Here is a 23793-nt window from a genome sequence, read left to right on the forward strand (position 1 = left end):
AGGAGACGGGGGCTGACATGCTCTCTCCAGGAGTGCTCGGAGTGCTGCTCATTCATAATTCACCTCCATGGCAAACGTTCATTCACATATTGACCCCCCATGGCTGCGCTCAATGGAGTTCTCGCCCCTCCACCTCTCCTCTGTCTCTCAATGGACACCCCTGTGGCGCGACGTTCAGTTCGCCCGAGCCCCCGGCCGACGCTTCTTTCTTTTTTTTTTTTTTTTCGCCACTTTTGAGACAGTTACTGTTTTTGTCTGTTACGGCTCTTTTGACACCAGCACTTTTTTTGAATTTTTTATTATTATTTCAGTTGGAAGCTCTGTCGTGAGATTGAATAGTGTAAATTGAATATTGAATTCAGACTCCAACCTAGACACAGATAATTGGTATGGATGGCTCAGTGGGTTAGTGCTCTCAGTACAACTGTTGTTAGTCTGATTCCCTCAACGCAGCTAAAACAGCCCATAATGGATCTATAATTCATGTGTGAATGAATTGAATAGTCTGTGCGTTTGAATAAAAGCATCAGACAGTTTTCTTGGATGCCAGGGGATGATTTATTCAGCGTAAATACTCAAAAATGGCTGTTTTTGATATTACTGATTGTAGTATATGTGCCTGGAGCAACACTATATAACCCACTGCTGTGCTCTGGTCAGCTGTGGCCCATGAGCCATATGGCAGCGTGTCTGTACTGGCTGCAGAAGTATAGTACATTTAGTTCTGAAAAGTAAACACTAGAGAAAGTGCACCTTATCAGCCAAAGTGATAAAAACATATCCTGATTTCGTTAGTTTTATTGGTTTGATGGACTTACAGCATGTTTACTCAGTGAGAAGAGGACACAGGAGGTGTGGTGTTGACACAGAGCCGGTTAGCGAGGCTGTCGTTCAATTGTTTTCAGTCATATCCTTCAATGATTTGCTGCTATAAGTTGTGTTTTTTTTTAAATCAAAGCTGCAGCAATGTAAAGCTCCATAGCCTCTTCTCAGCCTCAGTGTAGTACATGACGGCACTGTGCCACCGCCGTTATCAAGGGTTTGATTCCCACCGGATCCAAGCACACTAAATATAGTAAAACTAATTAAAGACATTGTTCACACCCATCATAAAAAAAAAAAATTTAAAAAATCAAAGCAGTCATTAACCAGTCATCTCTGGGTCATTGAAAACTTGACTGAAGATTGTATGATAACGCTACACAGAGGATATAACCTTGTAATTGCATTACTTCTTTGTGCTAAACAATCATAAACAGATTCTTGACAGCATCAAAAACTATTTTTTTTTTTTTTTTTGGCTTTATTGGATAATGACAGGAAACATAGTGAGAGAGAGAGATAGAGAGAGAGAGAGAGAGAGAGAGAGGGGGGAGTCTAGAGGGACAGCAGCAGCAACCACCTGTGAGGTAACAAGGGTCACGTGACAGATGAAGTTGTCAGTGAGCTAGTTTTCAGTAGCCTCGGTAGCCTTGGTATTGGAAGAAAAGTGAGCAGTTAAGAAATGTATAACACGACTGTCCTTGAAAAGTTAGTTCAACTCTCAGTCAGCCTGCTACGCTTCTTTATTCTTTCACCTCTACTTAGTTTTAACAAAGCAGAAACTGATCGCAGTGATTCGGTTGTTGTAAGACTTGTAGCGAACCAGCCTCCCTCCAAAATATGACATCACGCTCTTCATAAATATTCACGCAGTCATGGCTAAGAGTTCATCTGACATTAAGGGTCCCTTCAATATAAGTTACTTTCCAATATGTGTGTTCATGTTTTGTTGTCACAGAGTCTTTACTGTGGATCCGTTTCCACCATCGAAAGATTTCCACCGACTCTGTTCAGAATATCTGTCTGGAGGAATATTAAATAACGAAGAGAGCGCTGCTCAGTGTCACTGTAGCAAAAAGACAACAAACGTAATTTTCACTGATCAATACTGAAATGTATCCATTGTAACTTTTAACAAAATCATGTCTCATGAAACAAACTTTGTCAAACCCACAGCCAGTGTATTCTACAAGATATCAGCCTATGTTGTTGCCTGATATCAGACTGAGTTATTATTATTATTATATTGTGATATGACACTAGATATCGTCTTAGTGATATCGTGATACGGCACAGGTGTTGTCTTTTCCTGGTTTTAAAGGCTGCGTTACAGTAAAGTGATGTCATTTTCTGAACTTTTAGACTGTTCTAGTTGTTCTATTATTTGTGTTTACCCACTTAGTCATTATATCCACATTACTGATGATTGTTTATCAAAAATCTCATTGTGTAAATATTGTGTGAAAGCACCAATAGTCATTCTTACAGTATTGTTGCAACATCAATATTGAGATATTAGGTTTTGTCCATATCATCCATCCCTAGACTGAGTAACCAGTTTGATTCACTTCATTCATTCAGCCTGACATTGTGTTTATGTTAGTTTATTTGTTGTCTGTAGGGAGTATTTTGGTTTTTGGTCTTTATGCTAAGCTATGCTAGCCATCCCCCGGCTGTCCTAGCTTGGTATTTAGTACACAGACACGAGAGTGGTATTGAACCTCTCATCTAACTCTCCTATTTCCCAACACTATCCATAATTCATCCGTGATGTTTCTCTAAACAGCTAAACACACAGCTTAAGTGCTTACTCACGACATTTTAAAACTCAACTATAAATTGTATTGATTTTCACAACATTAATGGTGAGCTGTGAGGACATTTCGGGATTAGGCACTATAAAAAAAAAAAAAACAGAGGACGCATATTCAACACTACTGCTTTACCGTCGCTGGTGCCAACAGTGATGGAAGCTTTGGTTCACAGCTTAATCAGTGAAGCACATGTGCAAGACAATAAATTAAATATTTGCTTTTGGTTCCAAAGTGCAGTTATTTTACTATAAAACTGTTGTTTTATAGACTCATTGGAGTTATTTTACTATAAAACTCCTGCATGGGAGAAACTTTCTGGACTATTTACAAATTCTTTGGTGCTGTACTCTATTAAGGAAAGTTTGGACAAAGACGGTGATGGAAACAGACGCTCCTTCTGTGTTTAATTTTCATACTTTAGTCAGGTTTTCACCTACATAAGAATGACGAGTTAATGACTGAGTTTGTTCATTTCATTTCTGAACATTTCTGAACATTTCTGAACATTTCTGAACATTTCTGTAGGTGAACTTGTGGCTTTCATGTACAGTAGCGCTTCACGTGTTAAAACAACTGGAGAGTTAAAAGCAGGGTTTTAAATTGCAGTGGAAACACAGACCCGGTCTAAGTGGCCAAGATGGCTTAGAAGAATAATGCTCCTCTGTATCCCCCAGGTTATAATTGTCTTCAATAGGCCTCCTGCTGATTTGAAATGGACTCATTGTCCACAGTGCTGGGCACCTCTACTCAATTAGCCTCTCTCCACTTATTCGTGCTGAGCTATTGCCGGTTGCATCCTCGCACAGTGGCGCACAAGTGCATGCACATAAATACACATCGAGCAGAGTGCATGAGCACCGGATCACACACACACACAAACGCGCGCGCGCACCGTCACGCATAGAAAGACGTCAGCGGGTGTAAAAATAGAGCTTATAAATAGGGGAAAAAGTGTTTTATGTTTACAAGGGGTGATGTCATGTTTGGTTTAAATCCATAGCTGACGAATTGGAGGGCAGCTGTGGTGAGTATCAGCCTGCTCAGCTTTGGCTCAGTTATCTGGTGCGAGGGGTTGTTTTTTTTTTTTTTTTTGGACTTTTTAAAGGAGCAGAGTTCAAGGAGTTGCAGTTTGTGTGTGTGTGTGTGTCTTTCTGTCTTCATGTTGGTGCGCGTGTGTTGTTTTCAGCGGTGGAGGCATGCACACACGGTGACGCTGCTCTGGTTGCCGAGCAACACAGGAACGTGGGTGGAAGGATTTCCTGTCCTTAGGAAGCTTTGTTTATAAGTGAGGGGGGGAGTGAGTGTGAATGTATATGCATGTGTGTGTGTGTGTGTGTGGATTTTCCGTGTGCGTTTCAGCAGTATGCTTGAGTGCTTGTGTGTTTTTGCCTCAAGTCAGAGTGCTACAGAAAAGTCACTTAAGACACACACACACACTCACATTGTGTATACACTGTACACACACACACACACACACACACACAGGGGAGGAAAAAAAGGCCCTTTCTTGTCTGTTGAGTTTGGATTTGCGTTGCATAACTCCTCGAGCCGGGTCTGTTCGGCACGCTCTGTCTCCTCCTCTTCTACCCAAACACTCTCTCACCGTGTCACAGCCACCACGCTCACGCCAGGCCGCCTCCCGCTAATGATGTCATCAGCATGCCTCATTTTATGTCTCCTCTCACACATGAGATTGCAATTATGTGTTCTTGCCCTGCATGCAATCACAAAAAAAAAAAAAAACACACACAGCATGTCTGTCCTGCAGGCGTTGGACCCCGTGATTACGTAATTGACATTGAGTGAATGGGATGACGTCAGCTTGGCTCTCTCTTACTCTCCTGTCTTTCTGGCTAGCTACAGTGATGTCATAAGTGGATGCAGCCATACACGTTGTGTGTGTGTGTGTGTTGGCATGCATAATCGTGTGTGGAGACAAAAATGACCTCAGGAACCATCTGATTTATATAATGTGTTTACTCCTCCCTCTCTTGTCCCCTCTTCCCTTCTCTTAAAGTGGAAAGACTCCACAGCTAATAGATACTTTATTGTTCTTTATGTGACGTTCTTCTTCAACATGAGGCATTTAAAGATGCTCCTGTAACACAAACACACACACACACACTCTGTTGTAGTCTGTTGCTACCTCCTGAGAGCGGCTTCTGTTTGAAATGGATACCCCAGTGTCTCGCAACTGGTAACTCCATCGCCTGGTTGCCCTCCGTCTGTGACCGTCTGACCTTTTAGTCGATTCACATCCCGAGAAGCAGCAACAATCGCAGGCAGGCAGTGAATGAAAGGAGGACTGAGATGATGTCGGGTCATCTCCACAGATACTCTACGTGCCAGTTCTTATTTTTAGCTAAAGAAAACACAGCGTCATGGAGAAAGAGGAGTGATTTGGTGGTCGGCCTTTTTTCAGCTCTCGACAAAAAATATCTGTTTTTAGCTCGCCGATTGAGCTACGGGTTTTAAAGCGGAGAAAGAGTGCTCTATTTGTGTCTCGGGTTGAATAGGCCGCCTGTTGTGTTCTCCAAGCGTTGCGGTTGAAGCTCTGAACATCAGCCATCAGCCAGTGTTGGATGGGAGAACTGGGAGCATTTAACAGACCTGGATACACACACACACACACACACACACACACACACATACACACACACAAAGACGCACAACCACACTTTGTCTTTCCGCCGTCCTCTCCCACTTTTTCTCTCTCTAACCTCAAACCCCAAACCGAAGGGAAATCACACCACACTGTGACGGAACAGTTTATGAACTGAGTAGATGCACACACACACACACACACACACACACACACACACACACACACTACTAATGCGCATGGTTTAAAAACACACACTTGCACAAACACAAAATATGCAGATTTTCCTAATAAACTGATTAGCATTAGCTCAGCCATGCTAAGGCCAAACCACAAACAGTCTACTGTACATTCCACTAACCACACAACAGCTTAACACTGAACAGGGTGATTTGATACCACTACACAAACACAAACACACACACACACAACCACAAAATCCACTTTTTAAACCAGAACAGGACAAATACATCATAGATGCAGGCCAAATGATGTCCCGTGTTCACTTTAACAAGTTACAGTTAGTCACACATACAGTAATTATATACATATGCATGCACACACACACACACACACACACACACACACACACACATAGATACACCCCTCACCCCCCCAGGAGTCTTAGGGCCTTAGTCAGCGTCTGTGTGTCCATGCGTGGGCCTGTTCCCTGGCAGTGTGAGGGGAAAAAATACCTTCTCATATGATGTAAACACCAAAGTGCTTGTGCATGAGTGTGTGTGTGTGTTCATGCTTGTAAGCTTGTGTGTATATGTGTGTGTGTGTGTGTGTGTGCGTGCGTGTGTGTGTGTGTGACTGGCATTCTCCGAGATAGGATTCGCTCTCTGTGACAGTTTTCCAAATTATTCCACAACACTGTGCAGTTTCTTTTTAAAGATATGTTTCTCTTGCCATCTCTGCTTTGTTCCACTGCACACAGTGGAAAGAGACGGCAAAGACGGAGAAGGCTGAGGGGCTGACATGTGACATCACTAACTAAAGTACGAAAGGTAAAAAAAAACAGAGGCCACTGCTTTTAACTGGATTTTTAAATGTGTCTTTTATTGATTTTTTTATGATGGTTTCGGAGCACAGAGCAGTGCTTTTGTTTGGAGCAGTGCAGTACAAATGTAGTTCGTTAGTTTTATTGTTTTATAGGAAATATTATTAAGACTTTGTCATTTGGTTTAATATATCAAATGACTCACTTGCATTGAATGTGGATCGGTGTGCATGCACGTATGAGAAAATGTCAAACTGACTGTTCTGATATCGTTACAAGTAACTCTGAAGCTGAAATATAGTATACACTTTGCAGAAAAGTTTATTATAAACCAGGGAAACAATATGCTTGAACACAACATCAAATCATTATTGCTACACTGTATGATTTTTTTTGCATATTAACAGCTGCAAAAGAGGTAAACTATTTAAAGAGCTGTGCATAATTTATATGATGTGGTAGTATCTTATGTTTACATTTATTCTAGAGGATACCAAAAGAATAAAAAAAAAAATCAAAAGATCTCATGTTTTTTACTCAAAGGGATACTGAATTTACTGAAGTTAACAGTTTAGTATTGCACTTTCATAAAGTTTCCAAGAGACGGATAAAAAAGAATCGTTAATAGCATTACAGCAGAGGCTGAAATATCCTGATTTTTAGTTTTTAGTATGGCTCAAACTGTAAAAAAACACTGAATCCTACACTTCCCATGATGCAGCTCGATAGCGTCTCTTTGTTTGATCCTTCTTGCCTTGTAAACGCTGACGTGGTTCAAACCCCACACCTCCGGTTTGTAACTCAGGCTTTATGTGAAACATTTGTTATCTCATAGCTCGAGTCAAGATAACTCTGATGACATCAGGGTTTGTTTTGTCAGACTTTAGAGAGCTCTCCCCCCCCCCAGAGTCACAGAAGATACACTGAGTAATACTCCACATGACAAGTAAACTGATTTTAATATGTAAAACTGGTGGTGTGCACCTTTATACAGACAGCATGCTCACTAGCTGCTGCGTCGGAGCAAGTTTTGCATTTCAGTGTTAGTTTTCAAATTGTAATCACATTCAACACAAGTTTTATTCTAGCAAATCTATATCATTTGTGTAACAGGGTGTGTAGCAGCCTGAATTTACCATTTAGGCTGGTTAGACAGGTGTAGTTTACCAAAAAATTCAGCTTCGGGAAAGCCCCAAATTTCCCTCCCAGCTGGCAGTTTACGGCTCACTGTTTATGTTTTGACACAGCGTTGTGCGCAGAGGGATGGAGGTAGTGAGGACAGGAGCCTCGTTCCACTGATAACCTATAAAGAATTCACTACACAGATGATCTGAGTTACACTACCTGCGGTCCTGGTGAAACATATTTTTGTAAGTCTTTCCTGTTATTCTGTGTTAACAGCGGTAACAGTGGCTCGCTGTACAGAGGTGCCGGAGTATGGCAAGCCTCAAGAGACAATATTGGTAAAAACAGAGTGATTTAAATTAGAATAATAAGTAAGGAACAATGTGAATCTCAAGGAAAGGGAATTTGACCTAGTGTGGCAGGGGCTTGCTTTTGGTGTTCAATGTTGTTTTCTATTGCTGGTTTCAAGCTTAAAGAGGACTTGTGATAAGTTTCCACCTAATTTGTGCACTTAATTCGGCTTGTAAGACATTTAAACAGAAAGGCAGAACATAAAACAGGAGTTTATGTGTTCTTCTTTTACCCAACAGTAGCTGTAAACTAACAAGCTAGTATGTCGCTAACTGTACCCTTTGGTTTCACTGAGGAGCGCTAACAATGGTGCAAGATTTATTGTGAGGCTATTATGAAGCACCAGCGCGCTCGACACATATCTCGAAAAACATCGAGAGCCAGGTGCAAAATAATCATCGACTGTCAACATATTCATCATAACTACATTCAAATGTGGTCGGGGGGGCACATAGGAGATCACTCGGGAAACTGTATGTGCGGTGCGTTTGTTGCTAGGCAACTTTGCCACAATACCCCTGTGACCTTCCGACCCTGCCAAGTCTGGTGTTACTGTCCCCGTCTCACACTTGCATATGTGTGTGTGTGCGCGCGCGTGTGTGTGTATGTATGTGTGTGTTATCTGAGACGATGGTGAGACTGCCGCATAGCAACTGAGAACAGCTGTGATTTCACTGTGGTTTGGATGAGTGTGTGTGTGTGTGTGTGTGTGTGTGTGTGTGCAGATTTGTTTGTATGCGTTCATGTCCGCGTGAAGCCGCCGTCACTGTTCATCTATGCACAAACCCACAACAACATAATATGGCACACTGTCACTTCCACAGCATGATAGCGGCATAGAGTCAATCAGCCAAAATCCCACCCTCCCTCCCCCCCCTCACACACACACACACACACACTCTAAACACACACACACACACACTCTCTCACACACAAACACTCAACCCTGTTGTCAAATCGCAGCTGAAAATAGAGAGCGGAGTCATTTCCCTGAAGATCCATTCATGTAAAATACTGTTATTCAAACCTCCCTCCCCCTTATTCAATAGTCTTATTCATCTCTCTCTTGACTGCAAAACCAAACACGCCTTGTCTTCTGCTTCCCGGCAAGAGCCTTTGTGCCCGCATACATGTGTGTGCGCACACATAGGACGCGAGCGCCTGTGTGTGTGTGTGTGTGTGTGCATTTTTTCTCCGCTCCTCTCCATAAGAGGAATGTCCTTGGCCTGTCCGACCTGCATGCTCCCACCGAGCCCTCCGTCAAACACCTGGGGCGGGCTCTCCTCGCGCCTGCCCGAGCCAATCAGGAGCCCGGCAGGTAATGACATCAGTTAGCGGAGGATCTTCAGGACCAGCCCCTCGAGGTGATGCGTCGGGGAGAGAGAGTGCTCTCATTGTTATGATGATTAAGTGTTATATGAAGGGCTATCAGAGGAGAGCCCCTTAATGAAAGTGGAGCACAGAGAGCAGAGGCAGCGGCGGAGCTGTGGAGAGAGCTACAGAGGGAGACGGAGGAATAGAAGTGGAGTAAGACTAGAGAGAGAAAGAGAGAGAGAGAGAGAGAGGGGAGAAATAAGAAGAGTTTAAGGTGGGAGAGTGATAAAAGGAAAAGGCAGAGAGAGGGTGAGAGAGGAAGAGGGGAGCACAGGGCTGAATATTCAGCAGCTGTGTCCAGACTTGCTGACTCCGGGTGTTCATGCTCTGAATGTACCATGAGAGGCAGAAAGTGTGCGCCGGAAACCGCTGTAAAAGAGCAAAAGGGGGAAGGAGAGAAAAAGGGAGAACAAGTGCACGTATGCGTGAACACATTGCAAACGTGCGCGGGGTTTTTTCGTCGCGTCTCGTGCGTATCGGCAATGAAAGAATGCAATGCAACGTTTTGTGCGCGTGCAAGTGTGAACGCTTGGAGTTTCCCTTGCCGTTCGGTGTAAGAGTGGAACGCCCTGCCTCAGGAAAAAAATTCCACCCTCAGCTGCTCCTACGCTGCTGTAAATCATCCAGACGGGACGTCCGACACGTTCTGTTATTTTGTGAATAAGCAGCGCCTTTTTTTTTGTTGTTATATCCACCTTCCCTCCATCTCTCTCGTCATCTTAAGTGTTTTCCTACATTTCCCAGAATGCCCCAGCATACCCCCAGCTCCCTCCCTCCCTCTCCACCCGTACTCAGAATGTGCCTTAACTTGTTGATTTTCAGCTGCAGTTACAGCAGGATTTCTTTTCCAGTCAAGAAAAAAGCGTGCTGCACCCCTTAAAGGCGTCATGTCTTGTATTGACTACATTGCATTATGGTCCAGCGTGAACGCTGTCAGTGGAAGAATCTGTAAGTTTACGTGGGATTTCTCTCCTGGATTGAATGCTGAATGTTGGTGCAAACTGGAGACTTTACAGAGAAGCTTTGATTCTGAAAACAGAGACGAAATCCTCATAGCTGCTTGTCTTTTTTTTGGGAGGGGGGGGGGGATTCTAACCCCACTCGACTTAATTGCTGTTTTGTTTATAGAATTAAGTATTTTATCTAAAACTTGTTCACACAGACAGTGAATCATGTAAAGTTTGAGATAAGGTAAGTCCCAACCAGGGTCTCTTGATGAGCAACTCTATCTTGTTGACATTCATTTCATGACTGTTTACAGGCACGCCCCCCCTTCAGAGACAGATATGGAGAGGGTTAACATAAGGTTGTCTGCACATGATCAGTGGTCTGAGCTGCACTTCACTTCAGAGTTATTATAAAAGCTGTGTTTACAAGAACTATCGAATGCATGCCTCATATTTTACTTTAAATCCGTAATGTGATTTTTTCTATTTCTCTGGAATCTCAACGATGTAGATTGTGAAATGTTTCTCCACGCTTAAGCTTCTTGATCAGCTGTAGCCAGATTGGACGTACTTTCAAATATCAACTGGCTTAAAATTCAAATAGTTTGAACTCTTGAGTGCAGTGAAGAGGTGTAGATTCTGGATGATGTGCAACGCTCAAGGATCGCAAAGGTTTGTGTTGGCTCTCTTTGTGAGAAAACAATGGCTCAAACCAATTTTACTGATGATTATGTGTAGAGGGAATTAGCAGATGGCAGAGAGGATGCCAGCCCCCCCACCCCCCCACCACCCCCCCCTTCTTCTCCCACACATCACCCCTGGCTAAAGGAATGTAGCGGAAAACGAGGGACTCGAGATAGAAGATCAGAGGCCTTAATATGAACCACATTGTGTGTTGTTCTCCTGTTCCCCATCTCCTGTGTTCTCCGCATCAGGAGTGAACAGCCTTTGATGAATATCTACAAAGAGATCTGAGACTTATAAAGAGCGGCAATTTAGCCAGGTATGTTATCTTAAGCCTGGTAATTTGGGAATTCAATTCACTCATAGGGGGAGCCAGGGGAGCTCGCCGTGTTTATCAGGCCGACTAGCATCAGGTCAGTACATTGAAATGGAAGGGGTTGGGGGGCTATCTAATCAATGACTGACCACATCTTAAGACTGCGGTTATCACATCTCTCATCCACTTTCCCTTTTTCTCCGTGATCCGTTCCTCTCTATGGCGCGGATGTACGCCAGTGTGTGTGTGTGTGTGTGCGTACTGTAACTATGGATCAGGCCCTGTCTTTCCCCTGAGTTACACGTCTAATCACGGCACCATCATCCCTCATCCCTAATTCTGTTGGCAGGGCCTGTCAAACAGCATACGCTGAAAGACGGGGTGACTTTGAAATGCTGCTAATGACCCTAGGATATAACTACCCTCTCTCTTTTACGCCCCCTCACTCTTTCTTTCTTCCTTGTCCACTCCTGTCAGTTGCACTGGCGGTCATCCTCTTTCTTGTTCACTCATATCCTTTGTATCAGCTGATTAGAAAATAAAAGAGAGAGGGTGTGAGTGGAAACATATCATTTTTTTTTTATTATTATTTTATAAGATGAATGAAACTGAGTGTGGGCAGACTGAGAAGCAATGTCGTTAATGTGAAGATGAGCTTGTGTCCAAATGTTATTTAACCTTTATTTCAACTGGGCAGCTTCAGAGATTAAAAACCTCTTCCATCAAGAGAGGCCAGCCAAGATGCAGCATTCAGACAAACATAAAAGTCTCCGACAGAAAAACACACAATGTAAAAAAAAAAAGAAAAAGAAAAAGCAAAACACAATCAAAGTCACATAGCCGAGAGACTACTTTATAAGCACTCCAATAGGCAACACTTCAGCGTCGAACCAGCAGGCTCATTGCCAAACCTATTTAAATCTTGACTAAACAAAGGAAAGACAGCTCCTTATTGAGTCTGCCACAAGAACCATCATTAACCATGTAAACTCACCGAAAGGGATTTCAGCTTTAAATAATTTTGCAGCCAGTTCCATGAAGAGGGAGCAGAGTACATAAAGGTACTTTTTTCCCCAATTCAGCTCTGACCTCAGGGACAGATAACAAAAACAAATCCTGGGACAGCAAACACTCATTTTTCCACCTGCTTTTTTAAGAGATGTAAGAAAATACTGAACAGCTGACCCAGCATGCCCTTATATAATATATATATATATATAAACCTGTAGCAGGGAATAAGTTGAGCAGTGGACGCTCCGTCTGCCTGTCAGCTTGTGCATAGAAGGTGACAGTGATGAGAGTCAGTGTTACAGTCAGTAATACAGATCAGCGCTACAGAGGCTAAGACAAGAAGGTGTGTGAATATGAAACAAGAACATAATCAAATAGCAGAATCCATTCTGTCTCAGCAAAAGGAAAAAATCATGACTTGTGCTTAAAATAAAACTTGATTACAGCTTTAAAAGGTCAAACCTTTCTTGCATTTTAGCCCACTTACTCCATTGCAAAAGTTTTTCCTATTTTTCCAGGTTGCCATTTTTTTCCCCATTCAGCTTCGGCAGCATCAAAATTAAATTGTAGAGATTTGGAACTTGGTTGAGATGAGCAGTGTCTCCACAATGAGCATCCTGTCCTGGTTTATTTTTGTCAGACTTGCTTAATCCATACTCATTTTAGTGCATCTTCTAGTGAACTTTTAAGTTGACTCTGGTGTTGCCCTGGTGCTGGAGACACTTACCATGAATCATTTCTGGTTCGAGTCCAGCTGGGGACCTTTGTTGCATGTTGTTAACCCCCCCTCCACTAGCCACACTAGCTGCTTTGTGAACATGCACCTATGCACAGTGGTGCTTTGTGTTAAATGCTAACATCAGCATGCGTTTGAGCATGTTAACATATGCTAATTAGCACTAAGTACAGGTGAAGCTGATGAGAATGTCATTAGTTTTGCAGGTTTTTGGACAAATCAAAAATTTGACCTGAAAGCTTCAACTATTTTTCTGTTAGGAAATGTGTTTACATGTGGAGTTTATGCATGCTTCCTCTGTTGGGATTGTACAGATATTCAGATATCTAAAAAAAAAAAAAAGGTCAGTAGTAAGTAAAATCCGCCTGTAATATATTATTTATTTGGCTAAAAGCATCCATATTAACTTCACAGCAAGGTGCTAAAACTCGCCGCATGAAGAAAAAAGCATTTTAAACTCCCATACTAATATGATCCCTCATATCAATTTCCCCCTTCTTTGGCCTGTTTATGAATTTGTAAACATCCTGAATTTTGTTTTGTCAGCATTCAGAACACGTTTGAGTTGACATAAGGTATCTTGTGCGGTGTTAAAAACAGCTTGTAGGAGTGGGAGGGAGGAGTGAAGGATGTAAGCAAGAGTTGTATCATCAGCAGAAGCCCGTACAGCACGTATCGTCAGCAAAGGCAGGCCGGAGAGGACTGTATAGGCCACTGACAAACTGCTGCCTCACTCGCTTGTCCTTCTCTTTTCTCACTTCTGTTAAATTCCTCTGCACTTTCTCATCTCAAACACTTTTTTTTTTTTGCTTTCTTTTTTTGCACACTTTGTCCGCCAAAGGTTGATCTAATACAATCTTAAGTCCTTATCTGCTTTCTCAAAAAATGAGGCCGTTCGGTTTCTTGATCACAAACTTCTTTCACCACCAAGTTTTTAGGTCATTTGCTTATTGATTCCAATCTACAATTTCAGCCAAATTTGCAACAAAAAAAAAAAAAGCACAAAGAGCAGAGCGAGTTGGAGAAGCCAGAGAGGGGCGGACCTTTGGAACTGGACAGGCTCTTCCAGTGGTTGTTGCCATGGTTTTTTGTTGTTGGGACAAACTGTCGGCCAGTGGCTGAGAGCCTGAGCTGCTGTTTGTTAAAGATAAGTGGAAAAGCCAGAGGGGAAAGAGAAAGAGGGAGACAGACAGACACAGAGAGCTGCTTTTTTTTTTTTTTTTTTTTTTTTTTTTTTTGACTGCAGGACATCCAGCTGAAAAACACTCACTACCTCAAAGCTTCATCCACCCCACTCTCTCCCCCTCAATGTGGGGATCCCGATAGATCGTGCTCCCCTCTTTAAACAGTTCACCAAGCTTTTTCTCCTCACGTTTCTCCGACCCGCAACCCCTCCCCGCCCCTGCTATCAAAACTCTGTTGGCTGTGCACTGGCCGCTTTGATATCGTATAGTGTTTCTGGCAGTCTCCCTCTCTCTCTCTCTTTTTCTCACTCTCTCTCTCTCACTCGGTCCCTCTCTCCTTTCCCACAATATTGTAAAAGAGCACAGAGCGCCAACAGGGACCTGCTCACTGTCGAAGAGAAAAGACAGGGAGGCCTTAGAGGGAGTGAGGGAGGGACCGGGCGAAGGAGGGAGGGCTCGGAGGAGGAGGAGAGGAGGAAAAGGTGGCAACAGGGAGATAGGGAGTGCTATCTTTAATCAACGCTACTGTTATTGTTGGCATCTAGGATTCAGTAGCATCTCATCAAATCTGAATTCAGCACAATCTGCCCAATGAACTTCAACCTTTCTTTGCAAGTAAAATAAGTTAAAAAAATAACTTACTAACAGATGTAACTTCCTTACTTTGGCCTTACACCTTATATTTTATGAACTACTTACTCTGAATACTAGTACCAATTCAATTAGTTTTTTGGGAAATGTGCTTATTTGCACATTTGCTTATTTCTTTCTGAGAGTTAAACAAAGAAGATTGATACCTCCCTCATGTCTGTGTGTTAAATATTGAGTGAGAGCTATTAGCCTAGCTTAGCATAAATTTAGCATGGAAGAAGGGGCTTGCAAGGCTCTCTCCAAAGTTAAAAAAAATCACCTCTAAAGCTTACTAATCAATACACTGAATCTCATTTGACTATTCCGTACACAAAAGGAAACAACGTGACCAATTTGAGGTTTAAGGGGGAGTGACGTGGTGGTGTAACTATTTCCTGACTAACAGCAATTTATCCTTCTGCCCTAGCATTTCTGCACGGTGTCTCAGCTGGTTGCCTGGCAACCCTAATGAGCACATAACATGTAAGCATGTCATTTTTCCCTAAACCTAAAGTTTAAATTTTTGTTTATGTACAGATTAAACATACCAGATACAACATGCTATTGCTGAACTCTATACTGACAAAAAGTGCAGTGTTTTTCCCCAAAACATCCAGAACTATTCCTTTAAGTTCATAAGCTTAAATGATTATTTTATTATTTTATGGTATGCAAGGTATATAAAAGTTTAATTAGTCAACTATTAACACTGATATGATGCATCTGACGCAAGCTGACTGTCTCACTGTGGAAGACTCACCACTCTGTTGGTTTTGTCGATCAGCAAAACAAAAGGTCCACCCAAGGTCGTAAAGTGGTTTCAGGACGTGCTGTTTCTTCCTTTAGCTGATGATCTTTGGCCGGGTAGAGACTCTGCCTGTAAGACAGCACATTAACCAGACAGCCAGGTATCATAACGGCCTTTCAGCAAGTGACTTTACAGCAGTAATGTAAATTATAATACATAATCTGCTATTGGCTACACTTGTCATCTTAACCAGCAAAAGCAATGATCAGCACCAGCTTAAAAATGACAAATCCTCTACCTGAACGTATGAGATTCTTTAGCCTCGTGTAACTTTGGAGGGTACACTGACTCGGCTCGGACTGAGTGAATGAGAACAGAATGGGCCGACCAAGTGAGCGAGAGAGCGAGCGAGCGAGCGTGCACGAACGTGTGATTGCATGTGGGCCCGTGGCGTGTCATAGCCATTACCATGGAAGTCTAGAGCCCTGGGCCGGGGCTTTTTTTAAGCTTGACCTGACTGTCGCAGTCAGTCCAACCCACTCCACCAAGGGACCTCCGGGCTGCACACACACACACACACACACACACACACACACAAGTCACCTTCAAGCGTCCACATTCGCAACCTCAGTTTACTTTTGTGTGTGTGTGTGTGTGTGTGTGTGTGTGTGTGTGTGTGTGTATATGTGTGTGTATGTCTGAGTCTGATTGTTCGCCATCCTCAGAGAGCGAGGGTGAGCGTGACTTCATGATCGCTGGCTGCTGATGAATCATACCAAACTTACTCTGTGTTTGCCTGATGCAAATGTCTGTTTGTTTTGTTGGTTAGCCTACTTTGCAGGACGGAGGCTGTGTGTGTGTGTCGTCTTGAATTATTCACTGGCAATATTTGATTTTCTTCCACCATACATTACACGTGTCCTATCTGAGCTGTTGCCTCTAATATAGTTGAATTGTCCTTTTTTTTATTTTATTTTTTTTTGAACAAAGCAGTATAGTGTTGTTCTTTCAGCATAAGCAGTGGCCTCATTGATGTGTTTGGTGCTATCATTTTTCAATTTGAAAGTTCTGGGGCTCAGTTCCCCTAAATATACAGTATATTATGTGCTTATTATCTGCTTAGTGGGTTTGCCAATTGACAGATGGGGTAATGTTTAATACTCTAACAGAACAGGCTCTGAATTCTAACTTTTCTTACTGACAGTATGTTTATCATTTACATCAATAATTAAGTTGTTTTTTTTAACCGCTCACATTAGTGCTACGCCTCATTTTCGACTTTATTACAAAACTTACAGTTCCAGTAGTTTCCTATAACATGTCTTGTCCTCTTAGATTGATGCATATACAGCAGATTATTATACTGAGGCTGAATTATCTCCTGATTAACCAATTAATCATTGAATTGACTATAAAATATTGAAAAGGATAAAAAAAAATGCAAATCTCAATTTCCCAGAGCCCAAGGTGGCATCTTCAGATTGCTTGTTTTGTCTGATCAGCTGCCTAAAAGCCAAAGTCATTCAGTTATAATGATGTAAAACCAAGGAAAGCTGCAAATCCTCATATTTGAGAAGCTGGAACAAGTGAATGTTTGACATTTTAGACCTTCACGATGAATTGATTAGCGATGGAAATCACAGGGAGAATTATGAGACAATAGTGTCACCGTATTTTGCGTAAAATCTGCATTTCACAATATATACAGTAGCAAGCAAATTATCTACAATATGGCATGATATTTGTAACTGAGGAAGTGAGAAATGCCCCTAAAATAGACAATATAGTTTTAAAAAGCAGAAAATCATCAGTTAATGTACTTTTTTTTTTTTTTTTCATTAACTGTCAGTTTCACAGAATGGAAACAATATAATACAAATGTTTCAACACACACAGCTGCCAAATGGCTTAAAACTGGGGAAAAAAAGGCTAATTTTCTATAAAGTAGAACAGTTCCTGAGTTAAAATGTCTTTATTGAAGGAAGTCAGAGCATCTCAAATCGGTGAAAATGAAATTAAATGAAAAACTCAATAGCAGTTGGCTGCAAAAAAAAAGAGAAAATAACTGCGTACATCATTATAAAAATTGTTGTAAATTTGATTAATCAACTGATCATCCGGCGCTGTTAAACTGTGCACACACACTGGTGGATATTTGAAAAAAGACTCTTAAGGTTTAGTTTTTGAATGTCTGCTTTGCTTGTGTAAACCAGTCCTCAGAGGAAAAGAAAGTGTGTGTATCGTTGTGTATTTCCGGAGGCGCGCATGTTTATGCAGGCGTGTGTGACCGTGTGAGTTGCCAGGCAGCTGAGAGCAGCGGCCGGGACCGAGGGGTCAGTAGCAGTCCTCTGGGACACCCTGACCCTTGACCTCTATTCCATAACTCTTTGCTGCTATGGAGGACATAAAAAGAAGACACATCCAGGACCTTACAGGATGTGATTGGTCCTGCTCTCCTTCCATAAAGCCCTCCGGATCCCTGATATTTGTCGTCAGGGAAAAGCAGGAAATACAGATGGAGGAGATGAGGGGTAGGGGGGAGGCGGGGGTTGCAATTTCATGGACTGAAAACGGAGAACATCACAAGGCTTCATACAACCTGTGTTGACATATATGTAGCAGAAGTTATTATTTTCCAGTCTCCGAGAGAGTTCTCATTTTCTCTTTCTCTCTGTTGGTCTTCCTCTCCCTTTCCACCCATCCAGCGCATGTGTAGGAGGGATAAAGGTCGTCCTTTTGTCATCAAAACTCCAGATTAGTTTTGCCTCGGTGCATCTGACTCTCTGCTTTATCACTGTGGCCAGAGGAGCCACAAGGTTCAGCTCACCCCTCTGCAAAGTAATAACTCCTACCAGCTACTATTCCATTCTTCGCCGCTATCTCCTACACTACTATTACTATTCCATTCTGGGTTAGGGTGGGGTGTGGGGAGGGGGGGAGGGGGGGGGGGGGGGGGGGGATTATTTTCATGGCACTGGTTTTATTGGGCTGCGTAGTGAAGACTGACAGGAAAAGCGAGGAGCAGGAGGATGTGACATGCAACATATGTCATGAGCCGCGATCAAACTGACAAAGTTTTAATAGTCGCGTCAGTCCGCAGAGGCCCCATAAATGTGCTGCTGACAGCATGTCATAAGCCCATCTTGGTTTTATTTTAATATTCCTGCATTGATGTGGTTTTGGGGCTTCTGTAACTTTCACTGAGAGTCAGTTTGGCTAATATTGCAGCAGGCAGGATCCAGACTCCAGCTCAAGACAATGAAATGAAGTACATTATTGAAATGTTTCTTCTGGCGTCGGCACACAAAGCGCTCGCGAGTCAGACAGAAAAAAGCTGCCAGCAGGGAATGGAGATCTTCTGAGGATTACGTAAATGTGGCATGTGATTTAGACTAGTATCGGAGAGAGCATGAATGCAGTGTAAGATGATTACGCTGTCAATTAGAGCATAGGAATTAGTCTACACCCTCTCTCTCAGCTCTCAGAGGAGTTTGTTAACCTTCTCCCCTCGGTGTAAACACTGGTGGCCTCTGCCTCCGGTTATAAAGACTTCAGAGGGGCTGCGAGCTGAGCTGAGGTCAGCAGGATTGCATCAAGGTCAATAACATTCTTCAAAATGAGCACATTTGCTGGTTTCTCTTTTTTGCTTTTTTTTTGGTCATCTTTAAAACATCAAAATCAAAATCCTCATCTCATTGAAATTTAATGGTTGATTGCCAAAAGAGCGTCTATTAAAACTTCTTATCAGCGATCGTGTCAATTGGTGCACTCCTAGCTCTTAAATTTAAAAAAGCACAGTGTCTCACCCCCCCTTTTATTATATTTTATTATTAGACGAGACAGCAACAACAGAGGTTATTGATTTTTAAAATGTTTTGCTTTTAATGGCGCACCGTTGTTATAGGTGAGGCTCGATACGGCTGAGGCTGAGGGTGAGGACCTTTCGGGTTTGTCAATATCTTGTCAGACATCCGGTGACAACCAATCCCTGGCAAAAAAACATAACTGCTCCAAAACAATTTAGCTCAGATTTAGATTTCTAGTTTACTTTTTTTAGAAGACTGGGGTGGAAACTGGGCCACAAATTTTAGGAAGAATCCAGAACCTTAGAGGAGATAGGAAGGACATTTTTGGGTTCTGGATGCCATTTAGGCTCCAACTGATGGTTATTTATTAATTTTGCTTTTTATTTTTCCATTAATTTCTAAATTTATGAAGCCACAAGAGCTCCATCAAAAAAAACAATTAGACATAAGAGCTCATTGTTGACATTGAAAATACTAATTTGACAAAACAATCCCAACTCAAGAGCCTCTTACTAGCTTTTTTTGGGACTTTCAACTCAGTCACGTCGTCTTTATCAGCAGATGGAGTTTGCTCAGTTGTTAAGTTAAGCTCATGGCTTGTGGCTAAAAGTTAACTTTTAAGCCAACCCTATGTGCTATGGATAAAACCATCACTTGACAACATATCCATCCCCATGACGACTGAGCGAACTCCACCCGCTCATGAAGGCCATGTTATATGGTTGAAAGCTTCAGAAAAAGGCTTGTAAGTGGCCCTTAAGTCGCTATTGTTTTGTTAAATGAAATGAAGTGATTATAAAAGTTGTTGAAGATTGTATTTTTTTGTCAGAAAGACTACTTAGAGGGTTTATTCCGATTTGCAGAGTCTGAGGAAGTTCAACACAGTTGCCACAGTCATTTTCAGCCTTCGTTACCTCTTATGGAATCTATATTCATCGCAGCATAATAATAGTAATAGTCTGACTTAAGTGTACCACCAACCACCAGTTGTTCAAGAGTGGTGTTTTCAAACTGAGAAAACCATTTATTCTATTTGAATGGTGTCGTTTAAGGGTCCGTGTTCTCAGATTAGAGAGTGCAAACAGGACTGGCGTGGCGCCAGGCTCACGGTGAGAACAGAAACACACCTTACAGATCACAGCTGCATCGGTATGCGCAGACAATTAACATGGAAAGTTTACTTATAGACAGATAGTCAGAGAGAGCGCACTTACAGTCTGATGCACACACACACACACACATACACACACACACAAACGCAGGGGGAAAAAAACACATGCACAAGCTAAGCCAAATGTGGACATGCCAAACAGAGACGAACACAAATCAAAACAAAGCATGCAAACACAAAAGAGATCCAGAGAATGAAGAAGACAGAGAGAATAGCACAGTCCCATCTGTCAAACAAATGTGAGGATGCTTTTCACACACACTCGAACGCATTCACACACACACACACACACACACACACACACACAGCAGGCATCATTTAGTCTGAACTGGAGCGATATCTGCCTTTGTCCTTTAGCAGTTGGTCCTGAGGGGGCTTGCTGTAGAAGTTGCATGAAAGTTTGTTTAAAGCTGAGCAAGTGTGTTAAGCTTTATGAGAGCCCATGGGAAACATGGTGGCACACACACACACACACACACACACACACATAAATGTACACACACACATGCATCCACTTATACACATATACACACACACACACTCAGGCACGAGGCTTGGGCGGCAGCTCGCGCTGGCCCCAACCAACAGTGAGGAGTTTGTTGTCATAGCAACAGTAAAATGAGATGACTTTACTGTCAGCCGTAATGTTTCATGGCCCCCTTGCCGCTATGGCAACATAACAAGGAGGAGGAAGAGGAGATGGAGAGAAAGAGAGCTTCAGAGCCATCACTGCATTCCAGTGGACTCCTACCAGGAACAATGTCACTACAATGCCCTTACTTCCTTCCCAAGACAAACACACACCTGTCAAACACATGCATAAATACACACACACACACACACACACACACCTTGAAAAGCTTGTCAAACACCCTTTCCACCTCGCCCATCCCTTTGATTATGCGCTCACTATTTTCAGCTACGGCATTATCGTCACCGGGGCAATTTGAATTCATTATGCTCAATGTCAATATTGGTGCAACAACGCTGTACCTCAGACAGGTACAGCTTGTTGAATGAGCGTGCGTGCTGTCAGAAAGCGTGAGAAGTGAAAAGAGAGGAGAGAGGAGATCAAAGACACCCAGGCTCCGCCGAGCGTTTTCCCCTCCGCCGCGGAGAGAGTCGGATGGAGCAGCGGGGTGACTATAGGCTGGCTGACTATACGTGGAGCAACAGCGCAGCAGCTATACATCACAATTCTATATTTAGCTCAGTCCTTCCACTACAGCCTATCAACACTGTTAAGCAGAGTTATCGGCGCTGGTAAAGTGGAAAAAAAAAAAAAAAGGGAGACGGGGAGATATGTGGAAGAGCGACAGACACAGAGGAGCGAGGGGGAAGGAGAAAAAAAAAAAAGAGAGAGAGAGAGAAAAGCGGTAGAACCAGAGAGGAGTTGTTTTGCTCTGTTGCCATGGTGACACGGCGGCCGGAGCTGTAGCGAACTGACAGTTGTCACGGCACAGCGGGTTGCCATGGGTGACAGCTGTCAGTCAATCACGCAGAGTGAGGGGACAGATCGGCCGATGATCACCTTGGATTAGAGAGCGATCGCACAACACAGGGGCCAGCCAGAACATATCTGGACTTAATCCCCATGTCCTAATGGCACTGCTCTCTGGTGTGTGTGTGTGTGTGTGTGTGTGTGTGTGTGTGTGTGTGTGTGTGTTTTCATATATATGTGTGCATGCTTTTAGTTTCGCCACGTTTTCGTACCAGTGTTTGTTTATGTGTGCGCTTCTTTGCCTAGAAATCGTGTGTGTGTGTGTGTGTGCATGCAAATTTCAAGTTCATGTTTTCTCTCGTGTATGTGTGTGTTTGCGTGTGAGCACGTGTGCATGTGTGTGTATGTGTGTGTCCAGACTCTGAAACATGTTCACAGGGTGAGTGGGGCAGATTACATTTTGCTGTAGCTACTGGCTAGGTCCTTCCCACAGCTGTCTGTGCTAGAGGACAATCAAAGGCCCGGTTGTGAGCCTTCTGATTGTGGTGTGATACTCAAGCCCGCTCCCCTTCAATTACCACACTCTGCCTCTGTCTAACGAGCACAGCATTGCTCTTATGTTAGTAGAATAATGGTCTGATTAGGATTGGGATGGTTTGAACTCACTCTAATTTGTTTCTTTTCTTTTCTTGGCAAATGTCCCAATCGTGGACATCTGTGGTGATAGATATCCTGCAGAGAAACTGACTATGGTGATGCTGTGAATCCAGGAGTTGAAGTTTTTTTCCTGCACTCATCCATTGTTCCAACCTTGATGATTAAATTCTACCCCGCTGAAGAGATTTTAAAGCACCGGCATAGCTGCTGTGACCCTGCAACTATTAGACCTTTAACAATATTCATGTGTTATGACAGCAACCTCATGTAATGTCAATACTTTCCTGGTACGCTGGTAATTAGAGGGTAGTTATACAAGGCAAGATTTCCTCAACCAACGAAGCACTAAATTTGCCATCCCAGTCAGAATTGGATAGAAAGCCTCAGAGAAAAATGATGATGTATACTTTTCCCCTCAGATCTAACACAGCCTAATTGGGAATGTGGTCAAAATCTTGTTGCATGTCTCCACCCTTTGGCCTTTAACAAAAATGAAGGCTTCATGTGAGAAGCCAACTGAATTTCATAAGCTGACCTCGTTTCTTTTCTCTGCTTTTCCTTTTATCCTCTCCTTCCCCTTCTTGTCCTCCCCCTTCCTCCTGGCGCTCTCTCTCCTCCCTCTCTGCTGTCTCCCTCTCCAGGAGTGAGCCCTGGGCTGGATGGGACCCACCATGCCCCCCAGTAAGAAGGCCCAGAGCCCCAGTAGTGGAGCCAGTGCCTCGCAGGGCATGAGCCCGCCGTACCGGCAGGGGGACGCCGCCACGGCAGCATCCGAAGCCGAGGCGGCTGACCTCTCCCTGTCCCTTTCCGCCTCTTTCTCCAAGGCCGAGGACGAGGAGCTCACCAGCCTCTCCTGGCTCCACGAGAGCACAGACCTCCTTAACAGCTTCAGCCACTCAGGGCTGCGTAGCGTCTCCCCCCTACAGGACCCCGACGGTCAGCACCCCCGCTCGCCCTCCTCCTCGTCACCATCCCCGGACGACCCCCTGCTCGGCGATGCACACTCAGCGTACGACTTGGCGGCGGGTGCCAACAGAAAACCACCGTACTCCTTCAGCTGCCTGATCTTTATGGCCATCGAGGACGCGCCAAACAAACGGCTGCCGGTGAAGGATATCTACGGATGGATTCTCGAGCACTTCCCTTACTTTGCAAGCGCCCCCACGGGCTGGAAGAACTCAGTGCGCCACAATCTGTCGCTTAACAAGTGCTTCAAGAAGGTGGATAAAGACCGGAGTCAGGTAAAGACATTAGCAGTTGTGTTGGATAATAATGACTTTCCTTCAAGCTTGTCAGCTGTGTATCAAACACTTTTTGAGTATTGTATGCAGTGTCTACATTGTTTTTGAAAGTTGACATTGAAAATATGGT

The 23793-nt window shown here is 43.2% G+C and overlaps 1 protein-coding gene across 3 annotated transcripts in view; it reads left to right on the forward strand.

The window, feature by feature from the left end:
• Nucleotides 1–23793, forward strand: part of ches1 (checkpoint suppressor 1) — a 56185-nt gene that overhangs the window by 1988 nt on the left and 30404 nt on the right. Inside the window, exons 1-2 of one of the 3 annotated variants that reach the window (XM_067573363.1) lie at nucleotides 6182–6248; nucleotides 23064–23663. In XM_067573363.1, coding sequence (XP_067429464.1) covers nucleotides 23082–23663 — 582 coding nt within the window. In that variant the 5' untranslated portion in view covers nucleotides 6182–6248; nucleotides 23064–23081. Of the gene's footprint in view, nucleotides 1–6181; nucleotides 6249–21320; nucleotides 21943–23063; nucleotides 23664–23793 lie in introns of those variants that run through there. The other 2 variants (XM_067573364.1, XM_067573362.1) reach the window with 2 other exon arrangements.

This window comes from Thunnus thynnus, chromosome 18 (genome assembly GCF_963924715.1).
Source record: "Thunnus thynnus chromosome 18, fThuThy2.1, whole genome shotgun sequence".
NCBI lineage: Eukaryota > Metazoa > Chordata > Actinopteri > Scombriformes > Scombridae > Thunnus > Thunnus thynnus.